General features: G+C 46.4%; 1 protein-coding gene across 4 annotated transcripts; it reads left to right on the top strand.

The window, feature by feature from the left end:
• Positions 1-6,423: 6,423 nt before the first annotated feature.
• LOC123087553 (uncharacterized) lies at positions 6,424-15,200 on the top strand. 4 transcript variants are annotated; one of them, XR_006441430.1, is made up of 18 exons: positions 6,424-6,584; positions 6,999-7,129; positions 8,201-8,350; positions 8,470-8,586; positions 8,656-8,740; positions 8,985-9,093; positions 9,196-9,263; positions 9,358-9,483; positions 9,575-10,145; positions 10,258-10,573; positions 10,847-11,050; positions 11,162-11,222; positions 13,189-13,305; positions 13,514-13,627; positions 13,706-13,792; positions 14,396-14,463; positions 14,750-14,879; positions 14,958-15,200. XR_006441430.1 is itself a non-coding variant. In XM_044509595.1 (17 exons), the coding sequence occupies exons 2-16, from the start codon at positions 7,032-7,034 to the stop codon at positions 14,420-14,422; spliced, it is 2,250 nt and encodes a 749-aa protein (XP_044365530.1). In that variant the 5' UTR covers positions 6,424-6,584; positions 6,999-7,031; the 3' UTR covers positions 14,423-14,463; positions 14,750-15,123. The 4 variants fall into 4 exon arrangements, 2 of the variants coding, with proteins under 2 accessions (XP_044365530.1, XP_044365531.1); XR_006441429.1 differs by having other exon boundaries at positions 14,747-14,879; XM_044509595.1 differs by having other exon boundaries at positions 14,750-15,123.
• Positions 15,201-19,197: the final 3,997 nt, after the last annotated feature.

The raw sequence follows: 19,197 nt of genomic DNA, 5'->3' as shown, positions 1-19,197 counted from the left end.
TTCCCAGAAAGTGTTTGGTTATACCGAACTGATAGGGGTGAACATCTTTAAATGTATATACCTCAAGATACCTGGGGGCTTCTATAACGAAGCTTATTATTAATGTTTATTCCTTCTATTGTCTGTTTCACACAGTCTCTTCGCCATTATATGCGCCTCTATGACTTAAGTTTTTGCCAAGCTGGGTTGCCTGGCTCCTGTGCTTATACCCTACGTTCTCGATTGTTCGGCTAGGGTGTAAAAGGAGCACCTCTGTGATTGTTACAACCGGGTAATCTGGGCCTGTACCTCAGACGGGTGAAGCCGAAAGCTAGCATTTTTAAGGGAAAAATTGGTCAGTGGACACACAAGAATCGTTTTTTTCAAAGGACAAGCTTCCTGTAATCCTATCTCTAGGATCAAAGCCTAGGCATGCATAAATACGCATGCTGACCCAGGGAAAGGAACCCTTAACGGAACTATCCTCCCTGGAAGATGTTTCTTACGTTAAATAGTAATATAACATAACTCCCTGAACAAAACTTGTCTGTTTAAGCAAAATGACCGGAGTGCCTGGTTTCCGAACATACTGAGTGTTTACCACAAGTATAGTATCCGGAAACACTCCAACCCTTGGGTTCAGAAGGTTGAAGTCGAAGGCCTGCCATGACAATTTTTTTACAAAGTTCGGTTGGAGATAAGTTTGATGATAAAGTACATTGTTACATCAAATAAAACACCTATTCTTTATCTATGCCATCTATAAGACTGTCTAAACTACAGTCTTATTGCGAAAACTTTGAGGCTATCATTACTTGGTCATACACCAAGCTTACGGGAATTTCTTTTCCGTATGGTCCCCGAGGACCAACCCGGGCCATATGATTCGGATTAAGCTCGGTATAGCGCGTTTTCACCATGGCCCAAGCCTCTCGTGCACCTTCTTGGCATGCTGAAACCTTCCATAGTTCAAAGCGACGCCGAGCTCCTTTGAATAAGTTCGCAAGATCCTCCATAATTTCTGAAGGAGAACTGAATGGCCATAAGGCTTTAGCCATGTTTTTCATGGCTTTCCGAACTCGCTCATGCACTTTGGATAGTTCTTGTAGCATGTCGCCTTGAAATCCGGATACTTCTCCTTCGGGCTGCCCAGTTAGCAAACATGTAGGAATAGCATTGTAAAGCTCTGAATCATTGGATAATATGAAAGCAAGGTTAAAGGTCATACTGAATATGCCGCCTTTTAACTTTGTATTCTCCTTCACAGCATCCGACAGTTGGGCCCTTAAGTCCTTATCTCTTCGGCTTGCTTGACATTTTCATCCAGCAGTTTGTTCTTTTGCTCAATGGTTTGTGTTAATACACGTTGAACCGCTGCTTCCTGCCCTTCGACATATTTTTTGTCCTCCTGAGCCTCTAGTTGATCTGTCGATTCCGCCACTGAAAATAAAACAATGTATGCTTCAGCATCATTGATGGCAAAAATCATATTTTACGGACACTTTTTCGTCCTTACCATTGGATCCATTTTTGGATTTATTCAGGTCTTCTAGCTCGGTGGTGATGGCATTCAGCTTGATGCGGTTTGCTTCGAGCTCCTTGGATAACACATCAGAACCTGCGGTCATAACGATCCTTAAATCAGTTGGGCCAACTGCTTCAAGTCTCGGGGGCTACTAGCATATGCTTATTAAATTTACACAAATCCTTACCCGCATATCTTTTGAAAGCAGGTGAGCAGCCTCGGCAAGCCTGTCTCGAGCAGCTCAGATATACGCATCCATAGAGTTGAGGGTGTTAAACACCTCCTCAGTAAATATTGGGTCGCGCATGGCCTCTTTTCGTCGCCGATGATTCATCGCGCTCTCTACTTCCGAAGTGGTGACAGATACATTATCTGAATCCTCTTGTGGAGGATAATCCGGCATTACGCCCGTATTGGCTCTTGTCCTTGTTGATGGGCCCGGGGCCGAATTGGTTGGTGTTCGGCCAGCAGGGTCTTCGGACATAGTTCGGTGTACACTCCTTCTGGAATAAGACAAAGGGAAAATGTGACAATCCGGCCTTACTACTAGGCACATATTGAAAACCATACCTCTTTGATGAAGGAAGGGGCTCGATAGTGCCCCCCCCGCTTCCTTCCGCTTCGAAGACTCGCCCTGCGTAGGCGTCGTCCTTTTAGAGGATGACCTTGATGCAGTACGACGAGCAGAGTGTCGCCCCCTTTGAGCACGAGACAGTGCGGTGGGTGAGGCGCGAAGGGAAGGATCTCTTTTGGAAGATGTCTCCTGGGTACTTACATTGGAGGAGGGAAGAAGGCCGGGATAATCGGCTACAATAGCCACTTCTGTACCATCGTGGCTCACCTGATAGAAAACCCCCTTAGTGAGTTCTATGAATATATCCGGATCCTCTTCAAATCCGGGATCTTTATCGCGAATATGATCCTCTAGCTGCGGGGCAGGGCAATAAACCCCCTCGATCACCTTCCTCCATTCCTGTTGTAAACGATCGAATATATTTCGATTAGCATGTCCCAATAAAAAGAGGTTGGATAAAGCTAGAAATTGAAAAAAAAACTTACCCAGTCGATGGGGTTATACATGGAAAAACCTTCCCGACATTTCAAATGGACAAATTCCTCTTTCTCCCCCCTTATAAAGATCAGCTAAGATGGCAGCCAAGTCAGCTGGAGTATCCGGACCTTCGCGTAGGCAGCGGGATGCATCATCTTGCCCACTGTAATGCCACATGGGAAAGTTTGGAATGGACAAGCACTCTAACCTTGCTGACTAGCCTCTTAATCTCCGCGCTGTCTTCTTCCTTGGGGCTTCGAGGGCGCTAGTTGAAGCATTTCTTCAAAGGAGCGCTAGAGAATTCGGGAAGACCACGCTGAACTAGGTCCGGAAGAACAACGTCTTCGATATAAAACCACTCCGAGGGCCACTCTTCGGTTCCCTTCTTGGGAGTGCCAGACAGGTAACCTGTCCCTGCTATGCGCCACACTTCGGCGCCGCCTACCTCGAATATGGATCCCTTTTGGGAGCGAGGGACGAGGCAAAAGAATTTCCTCCATAGCTCGAAATGAGCCTCACAGCCTAAGAATAGCTCGCAAAGAGCAACGAAACCCGCAATGTGCAGGATAGAGCCTGGCGTGAGATTGTGCAGTTGGAGCCCGTAAAACTCCAGGATACCTCTAAGGAAAGGATGGATTGGAAATCCTACACCTCTTAGGAGGAAGGACACGAAGCACACCCGCTCCTCTTTAGTGGGGTTGGGGAAGTTTTCCGCCCAGGCTTCACCGTCGATCGAAGTTAATCCAGCCTGAACGGAGACTAGATCCGCAGGAGGGAGATATCCCTCCGTTTGAAGTCTATTCAGATGGGCATGAGATGCTGAGCAGCTTTCCCAATCGCCTGCTTGAGGGCCGTGGGGGCACGAGGAGGAGCTGGGGCGCTTGCCATGTTTGCAGGATTTTTTGTGGCTGGCTCTAATGGTTTCTGCGTGGTGTGGAATGGGATCTGAGATCCAATATCTTTAAATAGATGCCATCCTCGCATGGCCGAGGGTTTATTTGCAAAAAATACATGGACTGTTCGCATTCATTTGACGCGTGGAAGCCGAGGCGACAGAGGGAAGGAATCATCAAGACGGGGTATCAAAGTCAGAGCTGAACTATCGTTGTTCCGAAGAAGAACCTGCCTTGCAAGACCGAAGACATGTAGCCAAATACAACCTCGTCATTGAAGGCAAGTTCGGGGGCTACTGAGGGAGTCCTGGATTTGGGGGTCCTCAGGGGTCCGGACTACTGAAGGTGGGCCGGACTGATGGGCCATGAAGATAAAAGCAGAAGGTCATCCCTCGTGTCCGGTTGGGCTCCCATATATGTAGAAAGGCAAGTTAGATGTCCGGATGTAATGATTCCTTCCTCCTCAAGTCATCTCTGTACAAACCCTTGGCCCCCTCCGACGTGTATATAAGCCGGAGGGTTTAGTCCGTAGAGGCTAACAGAACAATCACATGTTAGACTTCTAGGGTTTAGCCAATACGATCTCGAGGTAGATCAACTCTTGTAATCCCCATACGCGTTAAGATCAATCTAGCAGGAAGTAGGGTATTACCTCCATCAAGAGGGCCTGAACCTGGGTAAACATCGTGTCCTTGTCCCCCCTACTACCACCAATCCTCAGATACGTAGCTTGGGCCCCCTATCCGAGATCTGCCAGTTTTGACACCGACAGCTGTCTCCTATCCTTTTTGTGCTTGCCATCACCCCCCTGCACCACATCTTGCACAAAGCCATAGTGCAAGGAAAGCTCCAACCGCTTCGTGGAAATCCGGCAACTCTCCGTGCATCTCTGTATGTCGATGACACCGTTGTTTTTATTAAGCTAGACAAGGAAGATGTTGGTTACCTCGCATCCACTCTTGATACGTTTGGGGAGGACATGGGCTTGGTCACCAACTGCAGCAAGAGCCTGGTGGCTCCAATCCATTGTGTTGGCCTTGATCCAGGACATTCTTCACCACGGCGAAGCTTTCATCCTTCCCCATGAGATACCTTGGGCTTCCCCTTTCGGTCACCAGGCTCAAAGCGATACATTTCCTGCCTCTTGAAGATAAGATTGCCCATAAGCTTGCGTCATGGATTGGGCAACTTATGGCGACTCCTGGCAGGGCCGTCCTGGTCAAGGCGGTGCTAACGACCATTGCCATCTACACTATCACATCGCCCGTGCTCCCATCAGAGGTGATGTACTGCAGGATGCTGCTAATGTGACACATGAATCAGAGATCTTTCAACCAAACTGTGTGAGATGCATTAATCGCAAACTTTACACTTTTTGTTGTTCATACTTTTGTGTGCGAGAGAGGCATGATATGTTGAATTACTAACGTAGTAGAAATTCTCTTCTAGCTGGTGGCTTGATTTTAGTTTCTTCTATGTCATACTTTGTCATACCCCTCTTTTTAAACTTGTTTTTCAACATTAATGTATCATATACATTTATGAATATAACATCACACATGGATGACAAAGGAAGCGACCTTGAGAATGACAAAAATATAAAAGGTAAAGTGCCGTGTCTTGACGATCCAAAATTAGAAGAGAGAGGATATCATGTAGAAATCACCGACACGGAAGCGTTAGAGGATTTGCTTTTGGAAGAACTTGCTACACTGATTTGTAACATTTTTCTATATATATTCATTTTTTGAGTTTTTTTAGTTGATACAGAAAGTTAACTAGGTAACACTGCAAAATTTTGTTAACACATTATTTTTTTGGTAACCCTTGAAGATCCAGTGTCTTCATACTCTTTGCTGAAATTTCTAAACTAGTCAATACATGTATTTGTTAACTAAGCTACTTCAGATGGAAGGAAGTATATGGTTTTTTTGACTTTTTATATTGGCTGAGCCTGACCTGTAATTTATCTTTGTTCAATAGTTTTTTTCAAATGTGTGTAAAAACAAACAAACCAATTCATGGCCAGCCTAATCACAACAAACAAAGTAAGCAGCCCAACTCAAAGTAACAAATAAACAGAAAAACAGAAATAAGCCCAACGCTAAGCCGGATACAACTCAACAAAAGGACAACTAGTAAACATGCCTAATGTACCATGATGACGTCAGCGGATTGAGACTTCGTGAAGTCTCAATCGACTGAGACCTAAACAAACCCATTAGCTAATATTCGGCTCTGTCTAAAAAAGTAATATTCGGCTCTGTCTAAAAAAATAATATTCGGCTAAGAATACATTGAGACCTCCAAATCCACGGAACGGATTCACACGGAACGAGTCCTGTCCACCACCGCAACCCTATCGCTCACTGCTCCTCTCCAGTGCGCTGCTCGATCTCCTTCTTCCTCCCATCTAGGTGTGCCGCGGGCCCTCTTCCTTGCTCCATCTCCTGCACAACCGTCCCTCTCCCTCGATCCATCTCCCGCGCCGTCGTTTTTCTCTCTTGCGCTGTTGACGTGTGCGCCATCAGTCCTCTCTTCCTTGGATCCGCGTCGACGGCTTATTCATCTCATCCTCTATCGATCTGATCTGCAGGATACAAGGGGAAGAAGGCAGGGGTTAGGTGGAGATAATTGCATGTTTAGTCCTTATAGTTGTAGGCAATATCTAACATGGTCCTCATAGTTAGGAAGTACTTCAATACAGTCCTTGTACATGCGAATACAGCGTCTATACGGTCCTTGAGGTTGCAACAACGGTCCTGGCTATACGTAGCCCGTATCCGTCCACTGCCACGTCAGCATCGGTCCCACATGTTAGCGAAGCAAACCCTTCCGCCATGTGAGAAGCGGAAGGTCCACGCGGGCGGGCTTTGGGCCGGGCCGACGCGACGCGGTGGAACAAGGAAGGAAGGCGGGCCTGCTGTAGTAGTACACGGCTACACCCACCCGCCACGGACGGACGGACGGACGCGGCCTCTCTCATCTCACCTGTCTACCCTTCCCCACCGCGTGCCGACTCTCTCCCCTCCCCTCCCCTCCCATATCTCGCGCGACCTAGCTGGAACGCCGCCCCCTCCCCTCCCCTCCCCCGGTGGACGGCGGCTCGGCGGCCGCCCTCCCCTTCTCGTCGGAGGTACGGCTCCCCCTCCCCTTCCCCTCACGATTCCGCCCTCCTCCCCCTCCGCAATTCCGTCCGAGGCGCGCCCGCGCCCGCTTTTGCTTTCCGCTCTGGGTCAAATTGGTGCGCTGGATCTGAGCTGCCGCCCCGCCCCGCCCCGATTCGGGTGCAAATCGAATCGGGTGATGGCCAGCGGCGCCCCGCCCGCCGTCTGCTGATTGCCTACCGCGGCTCCCCGCAGGTCGGGTGGGAATTGGGCCGTGGGTGGGAGCTAGCAGTTTGGTTGGCGGGTCTGTTTGCTTGGGGAATTGCAGAAGGGCGTGGTCTTGGCCTTCTTTCTTTTGCGTTACCCCTAAAAACTGCCCCCTTAACTTTACTCTCTCATACAACTTCATTCATCAGTATCTAAAATTATTGTCTGGTGGGCAGTTTAATTTTAGGCGAATATAAAGGAGGACTGAAATGGCTGAAAATTGGGTAGAAGAAGGCTCGAAAAATACTTCTGCTCCGACGTCGCCCCCTAGTTGTCAAACCTCCTCAACAAGAAGATCAAGGCAAAGGTAAATAGTGCATTACTACTTCACATGCCATTGTTATCTATTCGCAGCTTTACCTAGCTAGACAAGTTTGCCAAAATCACAAAGTAGCAGATTAGTTTCATTCAGAGCAAGTGTCAGTTTACTAGCTAAAACAAGTTGCGTGTTCTAGACCAACGTGTATGTTCACTTCTGTAACTTTTGATTGTATGTACAACTCTCGTTAACCAGTGTTGCATGAGTGTGCAATGTTTGACATCGGAAATGAGGAGAGTCTACTGAGTTTGATTGTAACTTCACAGTTTTGTTTGTTTTTAATGGTTTTAACTTTGCTACTAAATCAGCGACAATTAATATGGATCCGATGGAGCAGCAATTATTCTTATTAGACAACCACTATGAAATAGTATTTGTAGAATGGAACTTGTATCTTATTCTGACCCTAAGGCTATCACAATAAGGGCTGGCATGGTGCCAGGCTGTTGACTCCACTGAATTTAAAATAAAATTCTCCACCAGAAAAAGGCTGCTGACCCTACATGCCTACTGTGTCAAATGATCTGCTGTCCACTATCCTCTTGGACATGAATTGCTGTTAGTGGGTTTGGGACTAGTGTCACGAGCTATGGCATTAGCATTTTTGCTTAACAAAGTTTAGGACAATACTGGGCCTGAATGTCACCAGAGCAAAAGCTTGGTTCTGTGACCTAGGAGCTTACACATTTGCTTATGTCCCGACTCATGAAAATAAGCCCTGCCTGGCATCTATCCTTTTGGAAAAGTGATTTAGTTGCTAATGCCAACCTGTGATTTTACCCCCGACATTGTTAATTCTGCTGTTTTTTTTTCTTTTTGCTGCTAGTGTCCTTTGATATGCCTGCTATAGGGTGATCATGATGCTATCTTACATGGCACCAGATCTTAGTGCCTCAAATGGTGCTACTATTTCTTGCTCTGTGACCAATTCTGTGAAAAAAAGTCCTGCATGAGACCATTTTCTGAATATTGTTGCAACAAGTTCAGTAGTAATATTGTATTAACATTGTTAGTTTTTCACTTGTTGAATATAACCTTTGCCTTGTCCATTATTATCAGAAACATATTCCATCTATTAAGTCATCGAGAGGTGTCTCCTCGAACAAAACACCAAGCTAAAAGGCATTGGAATAAGCCTCCGACTTGCGGCGCTGGTTACAGTGAGTTAAGATATTCAGCTACAGATGCTAAACATGATTTATTTTCGTGGTAAGGAAGCTCTCTTTTCACCAAGAAATGTTTCTGTTGACACCTGGGTTGAGAATGTTATACTTCCTGTTTGACGTTTTCCGTCCACTGGCTAAGATTTTTGAACTTGCTGTGCACAGGGCAGAATCACAGTCCCTGCATCGTTGGTCTGCAAAGTATTGCCCTCTTATGCCACCCCCTAGGTCAACTATTGCAGCTGCATTCAGTTCGGATGGGAAAACACTTGCATCAACGCAGTAAGTTAATTTACTAGCTGAATATATGAACTAAACATAGTATGAGAACTGACTATCTCTTCTCTCCAGTGGTGACCATACTGTTAAAATAATTGACTGCCAAACAGGGAAATGTTTGAAAGTGTTGGGTGGACATCGGCGCACACCTTGGGTGGTATGTTTTTTCTGACACTGGCACAATTTGGTAGTGCATTTGAACAGGGAGTAAGCTATTGAATATATGGTTCTAATAACGATGTGATGCATTGTTTTTGTAATCATTCGACCAAGCAGCATCAGTTTATCTTTTTTTGGCCTGTCTAAATAAAATATGAAAATGAAGTTTAATAATTTACAGTTCTGTTTATTAGCCGATATTATAGCACAAGTGTGTTTACGAAGCTACTGTTCTGTTGCAGGTTAGATACCATCCCTTACATTCTGATATACTTGCCAGCGGGAGTTTGGATCATGAAGTCCGTCTTTGGGATGCTAATACCTCAGATTGTATTGGATCTCAGGATTTCCGTAATATCCTTTAAACAGTCTCTAGCTCCATTCTTCATTGTTAGCTTCTGTCTAATGGCATTTCTGAAGCAACACTAATTTTGTATTATGTTCCTTTGGCAGAGAGGCCAATTGCATCCATTGCATTTCATGCAAGGGGGGAGATTCTGGCAGTTGCATCAGGTCACAAAGTAGGACTCCCAGTGTTAAAACTCATAGCAAAATATTCTTTATGTAATTCTTCTATGAACAGTTGAAATAACTTGCACCTAATTTATGTGTCAGTTGTTCATATGGAACTACAATAGGCGAGGGGAGTCTTCTGCCCCGACCATTATATTAAGAACCCGCCGTTCGTTGAGAGCTGTGCATTTCCACCCTCATGGTGCTCCATATCTTCTTACGGCAGAGGTAGAAAATGTAGAATATGAATGTCCTTTGTACTTCATTATGCGTTCCTGTTATATGTTTTCTGTTTACTCATATGTACCTTGAATTTCAGGTTAACAATCTTGACTCCGCAGACTCACAGCTGACCCATGCAACATCTACTGGCTATTCAAACTATCCCTCAGCTTTGTTTTTTGCAAACATCAACTCTAGAGGCTATCCACATCTTGAGTCTAATATGTCATCACCTTGCCTAATTTGGCCTGCATTCCTCAGGGATGATGGAAGTCTATATATTCCTCGAAATGACTTGGCTAGTGGTTCAACCAATGTGCAGCAGAGTTCGTCATCTTTAGCTCAAAATGTATTGTCGTCAGATGCTGAAAACCAGCAGTCTGACCAGTCTGTAACCCCTATGGATGTATGTCCAGGGGAACCATCTGCGTCTAGTGATGTTCAAATGCCTTCCACGAGCAACAGCCTGCCACTTCCGGCAATAGCCAGGCCTTCAGGATCTGCTGTTGATCGTATGCCAGTGAATTCATTCACCACTAGTGGGTTAGATGTTCAAATGTTTCTAAGAAATTCAGAGGGTGGAAATCACCATCACGATCTCTTCAGTGACTCGCGTAGCTGGGAGCTGCCTTTTTTGCATGGTTGGTTGATGGCCCAAAGTCAGACAGGTTTGCACCCTGCATTTCTGAACAATACTGTCCTTAAAATCCTGCCTCTTGGTGGTGTTATTGTGATTAACTTTACTAGGGAATCACAACACATGAATTGTTCAACATCCAGGTGCTTCTTCATCGATACCGATTCCCGCTGGCAGTACTAGAGGATCAAATCGACACTATGCCTCACGCCCTCATGCTTTGGCCTCTGTACCAGGGGTTGGGAATTCACTTCTGGGTCCACAAATCGATGAAGCTGAGGCTCGTGCTGCGTCCTTAGGTGTTGGATCAGAACTTGCTACCTCACTGTTTTCTGCCGGCGCTGCTGAATTACCTTGTACAGTGAAGCTTAGAGTATGGCGGCATGATATCAAGAATCCATGTGTTGCATTAGAAACCAAGGCATGCTGCTTGACAATCTCTCATGCCGTTCTTTGCAGGTGATCCCTTGTGCTTTGGTTACTTTTTCTCTCTCTTTCCTGTACAACACAAGTTGTTGTTAGTCTCTTCATATTATTTACCAATGCCTTCACTGTTGTGTATACAAAAGATGGATCTATGTTCCATTCTTACCTCATTTCTGAACTTGCTTAGTAATGTTACTAAATAGTTCCAAGTAGAATGCATATGTGGTAGATTTGCCTAATGAGGATTGTGCTTTTATGTTTGACTCAGTTGGGACTTCTGTACTTATAAGTTATTAATTGTTGCAGTGAAATGGGTGCCCATTTCTCCCCTTGTGGACGATTTCTGGTGGCTTGTGTTGCATGTTTGCTGCCTCAAACAGAAGGTGACCAGGGTAGCCAATTACCTGTGCAGTATGAGTCTACAGGAGCTGGAACATCACCAACTCGTCACCCACTTCCCTCCCACGGAGTGATTTACGAGCTTCGGGTTTATTCTCTTGAGGAGGCAACGTAATTTTCTCACTGTTGACTGTTCTATTACTGTAGTTTGTTCTTTATCAGCCTATTAGGTTACTGTTTTGTAAATGGTATCCTTTAAAGTTGTGAATGTATTTCTTGCAGATTTGGAGAAATCCTCACGTCCAGAGCAATAAGAGCGGCTCATTGTTTAACTTCCATTCAGGTTATTGTGTTCACTTTTGTTTGTGTGTGTGTTTGCATCAATTTTTCTTTTTTATGCTTGGAAATAACTTGTGGTTTGTGTCTCAAGTATCATTATGCAAGCGAGCCTCTTTGGCGTGGCCGCATTGGCCACGTTAGTGTAATGCAGGTTTAGAGGGTGCGCCCTTGCCGCATAACCACATGGGCAAAGCAGGCTAAAATTCAAGAGAGAATTCCTTATTTAACACCGTGTTTAAATTTTATGCCCTATTTGACATCAACAAATAATTTCTTCCCTATCTAACAACGAGTCTAAATTTTATGCCTTTTATAACACTTATGTCCATTTTAAGCCTAAATGACACCTGAAAAGACCCTTTTACCCTCGAGTGGTATGTTTGTGTGTGCGTGTGTGTGCTGTTGCGTGTGTGTGCATGTACGTGTTTTCTACTGCTAAGTGTATGTGTGTGTGCGTGTATGTTTGCTACTGCGTGAGTACGTGCGTGCATTTGCTACTGCGTGTGTACGTGCATGCGTGTGTGCGCACGCTGTGTTGCATGCATGTGTGATGTGTGCATCCATGCTGCTGTGTTGCATGCATGTGTGATGTGTTACTTGTGCATTGCATGAACTTGCTCTGTTGCTCAGGACAAGAATTATACAACTTTTTCCTGGGTACTACTAACTTCTACGGCATATGCGTATGCTGGTGTAGTATATTATAATTGGGAATACGGTCTACTTTCCTCATGCTGCACTTGTCCAAGATGAGAAATCCAACAGCCGTCAGTGAGCTGGCGGACCATCTTCCCATGGCTGCCGCTACCTGACCTTGCCGCCGTGGCTTCCGACAGCCAGTTTTGCGCATTTAGGCCTGCTACGTGATACATACTCATGCGAGAGTGAGACCAGGAGCAGGCTTCGGACTTGGATCAACCGTAGGTGGACTGACCTTCGAATAGCATGGGTAATAAAAACATGAGCCCTTGCACTGATGTTGCGTGTGTGCTACTGCCCCGCGCACACACGTACCACATGAAGGGTAAAAGAGTCTTTTCCGGTGTTATTTAGGCTCAAAATGGACGAAAGTGTCATAAAAGGCATAAAATTTAGACTTGTTAGATAGGGAAGAAAAAGTTTTCCGGTGTCAAATAAGGAAACGAAATTTAAGATAGTGTTAAATAAGGAATTGTTTCAAAATTCAAAGCCACATATTAGTTATGTAGTCAACCCAAACAAACAAGAACCCTCCTTCCGTTTCTCAAAGACACAAACAGGAATCCTTGTCAAACGATAACAAGAAATACATAACAATTGAACACACCACAAGCAGCAAACTGCCCTCTTCTTTAATTCCAAATACTTCTCCCATTTCTAGTGTGACTTCTTCCTCTCGTTCTTGGTTCTGCACCCAGCAAAGCAAAGAGCAAATCAAACAAAACTAACTGACATAACCTGGATAGCACAAAGTATTTCAGTACATGTGACACACATTGATGATTTAACACGCATGGTTTATTTTTCTCCTTTTGGTGAATAGAGCAGTAGTCATAACAAATGGATTTGGTCAGGTGTTATGATAAGATATGTGCTTACTTCTTTTTTACATTCCCATGGTACTAATCACTACGAAAGCACGGAGCTGATAACATGGTCCCACTAAAGCAATATCTGAACTTTTTTCATTTGGAAGCTCCCTCCCACCTGCGTCAGGGCATATGCCATTAGAATAACCTCTGTTTAATGAGAACACATGTGTGCAGTGTACTGCCATGCAATGCATGTCCAGGATCTGTGGGAGTCCCAGCTGTTGACCCAAAAATTACAGAAATTACCAATCTCGTTATTAATTCCAGTATTGGAGTTTTTTAGCTGGCTTTTTTTTTGCATGGTCTTCTGCATTGCAGACCCATCCCTGAGACATATCAGGCTGTAGTTATGCAATTCTCAGAGTTTAATCTGAGCCTAATGTCTTTTCTTTGATGCAGTTTTCGCCTACTTCAGAACACATACTATTGGCATATGGACGTCGTCATAGCTCGCTGCTCAGGAGCATTGTTATGGATGCGGAGACGACTGGAATTCCTGTATATACTATCTTAGAGGTGCGTGCGGTGCTCACCCTCATAGCATAGGTTGCACATCATAATGATAGGCTGGCTATACTTTTTTTGGAGGCAATATCCTGTCTATGCTGGCCTTGCAGTTACATATATCTTTTCTATACCCGGGATTCAAAACCATTTGCTTATTACAGTTCATAACTCTATGTCCTGCTATGATGTAATGCCATTGTTCTTTCCATCAATTTAGGTTTACAGAGTTTCGGACATGGAGCTGGTAAGAGTTCTTCCTAGTGCTGAAGATGAAGTCAATGTTGCATGCTTTCATCCTTCCCCTGGAGGTGGTCTTGTTTATGGGACTAAGGTGAATCTACAACTAGCTCATCAACAAAGTTGATGTATTATTTTCATTGCTGACGCTTCCACTGGTTTTGAACTATAGGAAGGGAAGCTCAGGATCCTACAACACAATGGCGCAGACGCTGCAAGCATGGGGCTGAATTGCTTTATCGAGGAAAATATGCTTGAGGTAGCAAGCTCCCTTCCAAACAGCATGTTCATCTATGATTATGTCTCTTGTTTGCGTTTTCCCCTGTGTCAGTCTGCATAAGGCTCAAGCATATTTTCATATGGGGGCATGTTAAGGAGGTTGTAGAAACCTGCATGGAGGTGTTTGTTCTGAGCATATCTGTATATGAGTTTGTCTTTGATCTATATATGCACTTTTTTCAGAGCTGATCAATGACATAATATGGTCTTCTGTATCTTGCCAGAGCGTTGACCAAGTGTCGTGTGTATTGATTGTTTACATCTCTAGTGTCATTTACTCCCTCTCTCTCGGTTTACAGGGCGTGCGCGTACCCCTAGGTTGTCAATTTGACCAACCTAATACAAGTCATATATTACAAAAAATATACCAATATAAACTTCAGATGTTCTATTTTCAAACAGTATTATTTTTGTGTTCTATAGTTTATATTATAGTGATAAAATTGGCAACCTAGGTATACGTGCAGGACTTGTAAACTGAAACGGAGGGAGTACCTGCTTCACTTGTAACTGTCAGGATGCTCTTCGCCCGCTTTTTGTTTTGTTTAGCGTGATATAACACTAACACTGTTATACCTTGCAGGTTCAGAGGTATGCGTTGGAAGGCTGAATGATCATTTGCGTCATGAGCTTATATGTGTACCTTCTCTGGTAATTACTGCTTGCCAACATCTCATTTGATGCTTGTTTGAGCTGTGGTAGTTGCATTCCTGGTCCACACATTATCCTGTTGACCTCTTGGATTTAATATTTAATTGTTAACTTTCTTTTTTTTGCATTCGAAGTCTACAATGAAAGCTTGCTTTAAAGTTTTTTTTGGCATTGGAGTCTACTATGATGTTTTTGATATTTAGTTTTTTTTTGGGCATTGGAGTCCTGCTTTTCGAGTGGCTTTGCTGATACTTCTATATGGCTGAAAAAATGATTGTCCCAGCAGGAACTTTTGTCTGCAAGCTCCATTTTTGTTTAGGAGAGCCTCATGGACTAAATCACAAGATATCATCAGGGGCCTCCGACTAAATCTTTCGAGCGGCAGATGATTCTTCATGAGTTTGTTCAAGTGCAATGTACTGATCTATTGCTGGTTTCCAGAGAATGCTGTGGGCCGACTCTAATCGTGCATCGTTTTGCAACTTTTAACTCAGGTCTGTGCACAGGCGGTGTGAAGATGTAAATTTGGCATGGTCATCGTTGCTGTCAAGTTCCCACGACCCTGTAATTATAAAACTGTACATGTAATCTCCAATCAGCTTAAAACAACTGCTGTTGTATTTTAGAAAGCTCGCAATCCTAATCCTCAAGTTTTTTTTACGTGGGAAATGTTTGTACTATTTCTGTCCTGACCAATGCCAGTGACTTGCATTAACAAATCTTTGTATTGTGTCAAAGTTATTTGGTTCCCTTTTTCGCTTGCATAAAATTTCCTTGGAAGTTTACTAGCCTTGTTCTCTTGGCTTCAATAAGCCATTACTTTGACCTTGTTCTTTTGGCTTTGCCTTTGGGCTTGTTCTCTTTGCCTCCTTGGAAAGAATCAACATTTCACTCGCTGTAAATGAGAAGCAATATTTTTTGAGACAAATTTTGGTGATTGCTTGGTAATCAAGGTACCGTGCAAAATATTTTTTTAGAGGCACAGTTTCAAAATATGTGCAACATTGAAGCAGGTCTATGTTTTCTGGAACATCATCTACTATTTCTGCCCTGACCTATGGAATGATGATGAAGGCTCAAGAATTATGTCCACACGGCACATCTTTCATAAAGTTGAAGAAATATGTACAAACGGCAAACTTTTTCAGAGTCCCAAACACATCTTACATAAAGTTCAAAAGATATGCCCACACGGCAAACTTTTCCAAGTCCCAAACACATCCTACATACTCCATCACTAACTTATTTATCTCCAATAGAGTTTTGACCTAGTTCAGTGCTCGTTTGGACCTATATAGGATGTGTTTGGGACTTGGAAAAGTTTGGACCTAGTTCATTGCTCATTCAGACCTATATAGTTTTCGTTTGGACCTATATAGTTAACAAGTTGAATAACAGATCATATTTTCCAAGTCCACATACTATATAGGTTCAAACTGAACTAGTCAATATAGTGCTTGTTTGGACCTATATAGTTAAGAATAACATATCCAAACGAGCACTGAACCGGTTGCTAGTTATTTTCCACACAAAGAATACATTATCACAGTTCAACATGGCTATCGGGAAGAGAATCCGTACCCGTTCACTATGGCGCAGCTGATGCATTCGAAGGAGTTGACAAAGCCCTCCTCCTTAGTAACATTGGGCCCGCTGTTGATAAATTGTTGTGCCTGATCTACTGTTTTCTCCTCCCCTACTCCATCCCGAGGAACTGCAGCCTCACTAGGCTTCAATGTTCGATCCTTGTGCTCACCTCGAGACACAGGAGTGTAGAAGCTCACAATGGGAACCAAATTAGCAAAGCCATGATCATCACATACCTTCCTGGTCCACTCTGATTGTAGTTCGATCATGAAGAGTCTAGCTACTATGGTCACGAAAATGACACTTGCTCCCTCGGCAAAGCCCAGAACTTGCCTCTAGTCTCCGCATCCACGAGGGCACCAATTGGGAGCAAATTGCCCATGTAGATGACCCGGCTCAACACCCATCGTGCACCAGTGCTATCACTCGCCTCCCTAGCCCACAATCTAAGATGTGAATCCATGACTTCGTTAACACCTAGTCCACCATCCTCCGCCAGCATGATGTTATATCGGTCGTCGTCGTAGTTCGACCCATGTATACTTCGGTGGGTTAAACATAGTTAAGCTGTGTCGTGCCCAATCATATTCTAGGATGAACCCATCATCATCCATGAAGTAGAGCTGAGACCACTCAACGAGAACGCTGAAAAAAAATGTAAAGCACATGGGCCAGCGGTGGTGCAAAGAGGTCAGCTCAACCTAGATGCTAGTCTCCGGTGAGAATACACACACCCACATGGCATCATCATCCTTGTCATGTCTTCGTCTTCAACGGAGAGGACAAAGAACACACTAAAATGCCCCTCTAAGCAGTTGCGGTGGTCGCACCCATCCGCTGCGCAGAATACGGAGGCGGTCGTGTGCACCACGTCCGCATATATGCCATTGTAAGCCACGGGCATTGCTACAGGCTATTGGGCACCCGCGAATGGCTCCCACATGAGAAGTTCTCGAGTATCGTGGCTCTCAGATTTAGAGAGGAAGATGGTGCGTCCATGGCGGTAGTCGAGGGCCTGCGACAACCGGCCGTATGCAGCAGCGAGGGAGAAGGACGATGCGATGGTGGGGATGAAGCTGGGGATGCGCTCCAAGTCATTGAGGAAGCCAATCACGGGAGGTGACACTAAAAAAAAACACTTCCGTGATATGGGCTTGTAACAGTAGGTCACGTTTCCTGTCACGCATGTACATCCGTGGTGATTTATGACAGAATCAAGATAGTTATACATGTGCTGTGGTAGACGTGTTTCATGACAATACTCCATTTATTATCACAGAAGTGTTCACTTAAATGACACGTCATGGAAGTGATTTCATCAAGGGTAAGAGCATCTCCAGCCGTTCGGCCCCTCAGGGCGTTAAAAAAGGGCGGTCTGGGGGCGAACCGGCGCTAGTTCAGCCCCTGGGGGCGACCTAGCTCCCAGTCACGCCCCCAGGCGCCGCCCCTCAGGACGCGAAAAATTCGAACTTGGTCGTTCCCGCTCACAAAATACGCCACAAGTCGGGCGATCGCAAGCCACAGTTCGGCGTACAAAAAATAGAGCGGCAGAAGTTCGCGTGCGCATCACTCGGCGGGCTCTACCCCAGGCGTCGGCGGAGTTGGCGTGTGCGGGCTTGGCGGTGTCGAAGCAGCCTCTGCGCTGGGCGGTGTCGGCGCGGCTTCGGTGGTGCAGGGCGTCGTGGAGGCGTCGTCACGCGGGCTTGGCGGCAGCGTCGACGTGTGCGTCGGCGTCGGCGGCCTTGTCGAGGAAAGCTGGTTCAGGATGAGGCCGCGCTCCACCAAGTACCACGCCTTGACCGCCTCGTCGGTGCTCTGAAGCATGTCCGCCCCGCCCAGCAGGAAAGCCAGGTCGCTGTTTTTCTTCTTCGCGGCGACGTACGTCCGGAGCAGGTCAAGCTTGACGACGCTGCTCGACATCAACGCCGACCACCGCGCCTCGGTCTTCTCTTCACGAAGGACGGCTCGGGCCTGCGCGTCGGCGAGGCAGTGCTCGATGGACTCCTGCACTCGAGCAGTGGCCCCAACGGCATATTTCCCCTTCTTGGCAACTTTGTTGCCGTCCGGCCGCCCTTCCGATGCGCCAGGAGTCGGCGCGTCCGGCTTGTAGGTCTCCTTGGCCTTGTCGAGGGTGCGCCGGACTTCCGCCCACTTCTCGCACTTGTCAATGCGCTTGTAGACGTGGAGGTACTTGAATTCAGCGTCGCTGTTGCTCTGCTGGTACAGGGCGAACATGCGCAGCAACTATGCGGAGGAACAAACAGTTGGCGTGCGTACACGGCGAAGAGAGGCGGGAGGCCGGCGTGGCATACCTGATCCTTGACGCTGGCGCCGCTCTCCGGGCGAGCCGCGACCTCCTCGACGACCCCATACCATTTGTTGCACGCCCCCTGGATACGCCCCCAATGGTTCTCCATCGCCTTGGAGCCGTGCTGCATGTAGACGCCTTTGAAGTAGGGGTCGACGAGTTTGCGCTCGTTGAACTTGGCCTTGATGCGGTCCCAGTACGTGTCGATGCTCTGGTTTGTGCCGGTCGTCGGGTCGAGGCAGACGACTTTCCATGATTTGGCGAGGCATTCCTCCTCCTTGGACGCCCACTTGATGCGCGGCTCGCCTGTCCTGGCCGCCCGCTTCTTCTTCTTGCGCCCCTTCGCCGTCGCAGGCGTCGGCTCCTCCTCCTCCTCCTCCTCGTCCTCCTCCTCCTGCTCCTCCTGCTCGTCCTCGCCGTAGACGTAGCCGAGCTCGCCATCCATGCCGCCGCTGAGATCCACCACCTCGTCCTGGATGACGAACCCGGGAGATGCGGCGGCCGCGGCCGAACCTGCCGCGATGATGTCGTCCATGTCGGCCTCGGTCTCGTCGGTGTCGCCGAGGTGCGAGAAGGGCAGCGGGCCACGTCGTAGCGGGGGCGTCGGGGAGGAAGCGTAGGCGGGCGGCGAGTAGTTGTATGGAGGGTACTGCACGCCGGCAAAGGCGGGAGATGGCGTGCGCTGGGCCGGGTATCCATGGGGGAAGAATATGATGTTTGGGTTGAACCCACCGTGCGCGTCCCCGTCGGCGTAGCCCGACGAGGGCGATCCCCATGGCTGCGGAGAGCCGACGCCTTGCTGGCCCCAGGGCGCGTACTGGGCGTGGCTTCCGGGTGGA

Source organism: Triticum aestivum, chromosome 4A, assembly GCF_018294505.1.
Source record: "Triticum aestivum cultivar Chinese Spring chromosome 4A, IWGSC CS RefSeq v2.1, whole genome shotgun sequence".
Taxonomy (NCBI): Eukaryota; Viridiplantae; Streptophyta; class Magnoliopsida; order Poales; family Poaceae; genus Triticum; species Triticum aestivum.
This window is presented reverse-complemented; position numbering and strand designations above follow the sequence as displayed.

Coding starts and splice junctions, on each gene's coding strand:
- LOC123087553 (XM_044509595.1), top strand. CDS start 7,032: ATGGCTGAAAATTGGGTAGAAGAAGGCTCGAAAAATACTTCTGCTCCG. Junction 10,574..10,846: donor TCTCATGCCGTTCTTTGCAG/GTGATCCCTTGT, acceptor TAATTGTTGCAG/TGAAATGGGTGCCCATTTCT. Junction 13,306..13,513: donor CTGTATATACTATCTTAGAG/GTGCGTGCGGTG, acceptor CCATCAATTTAG/GTTTACAGAGTTTCGGACAT.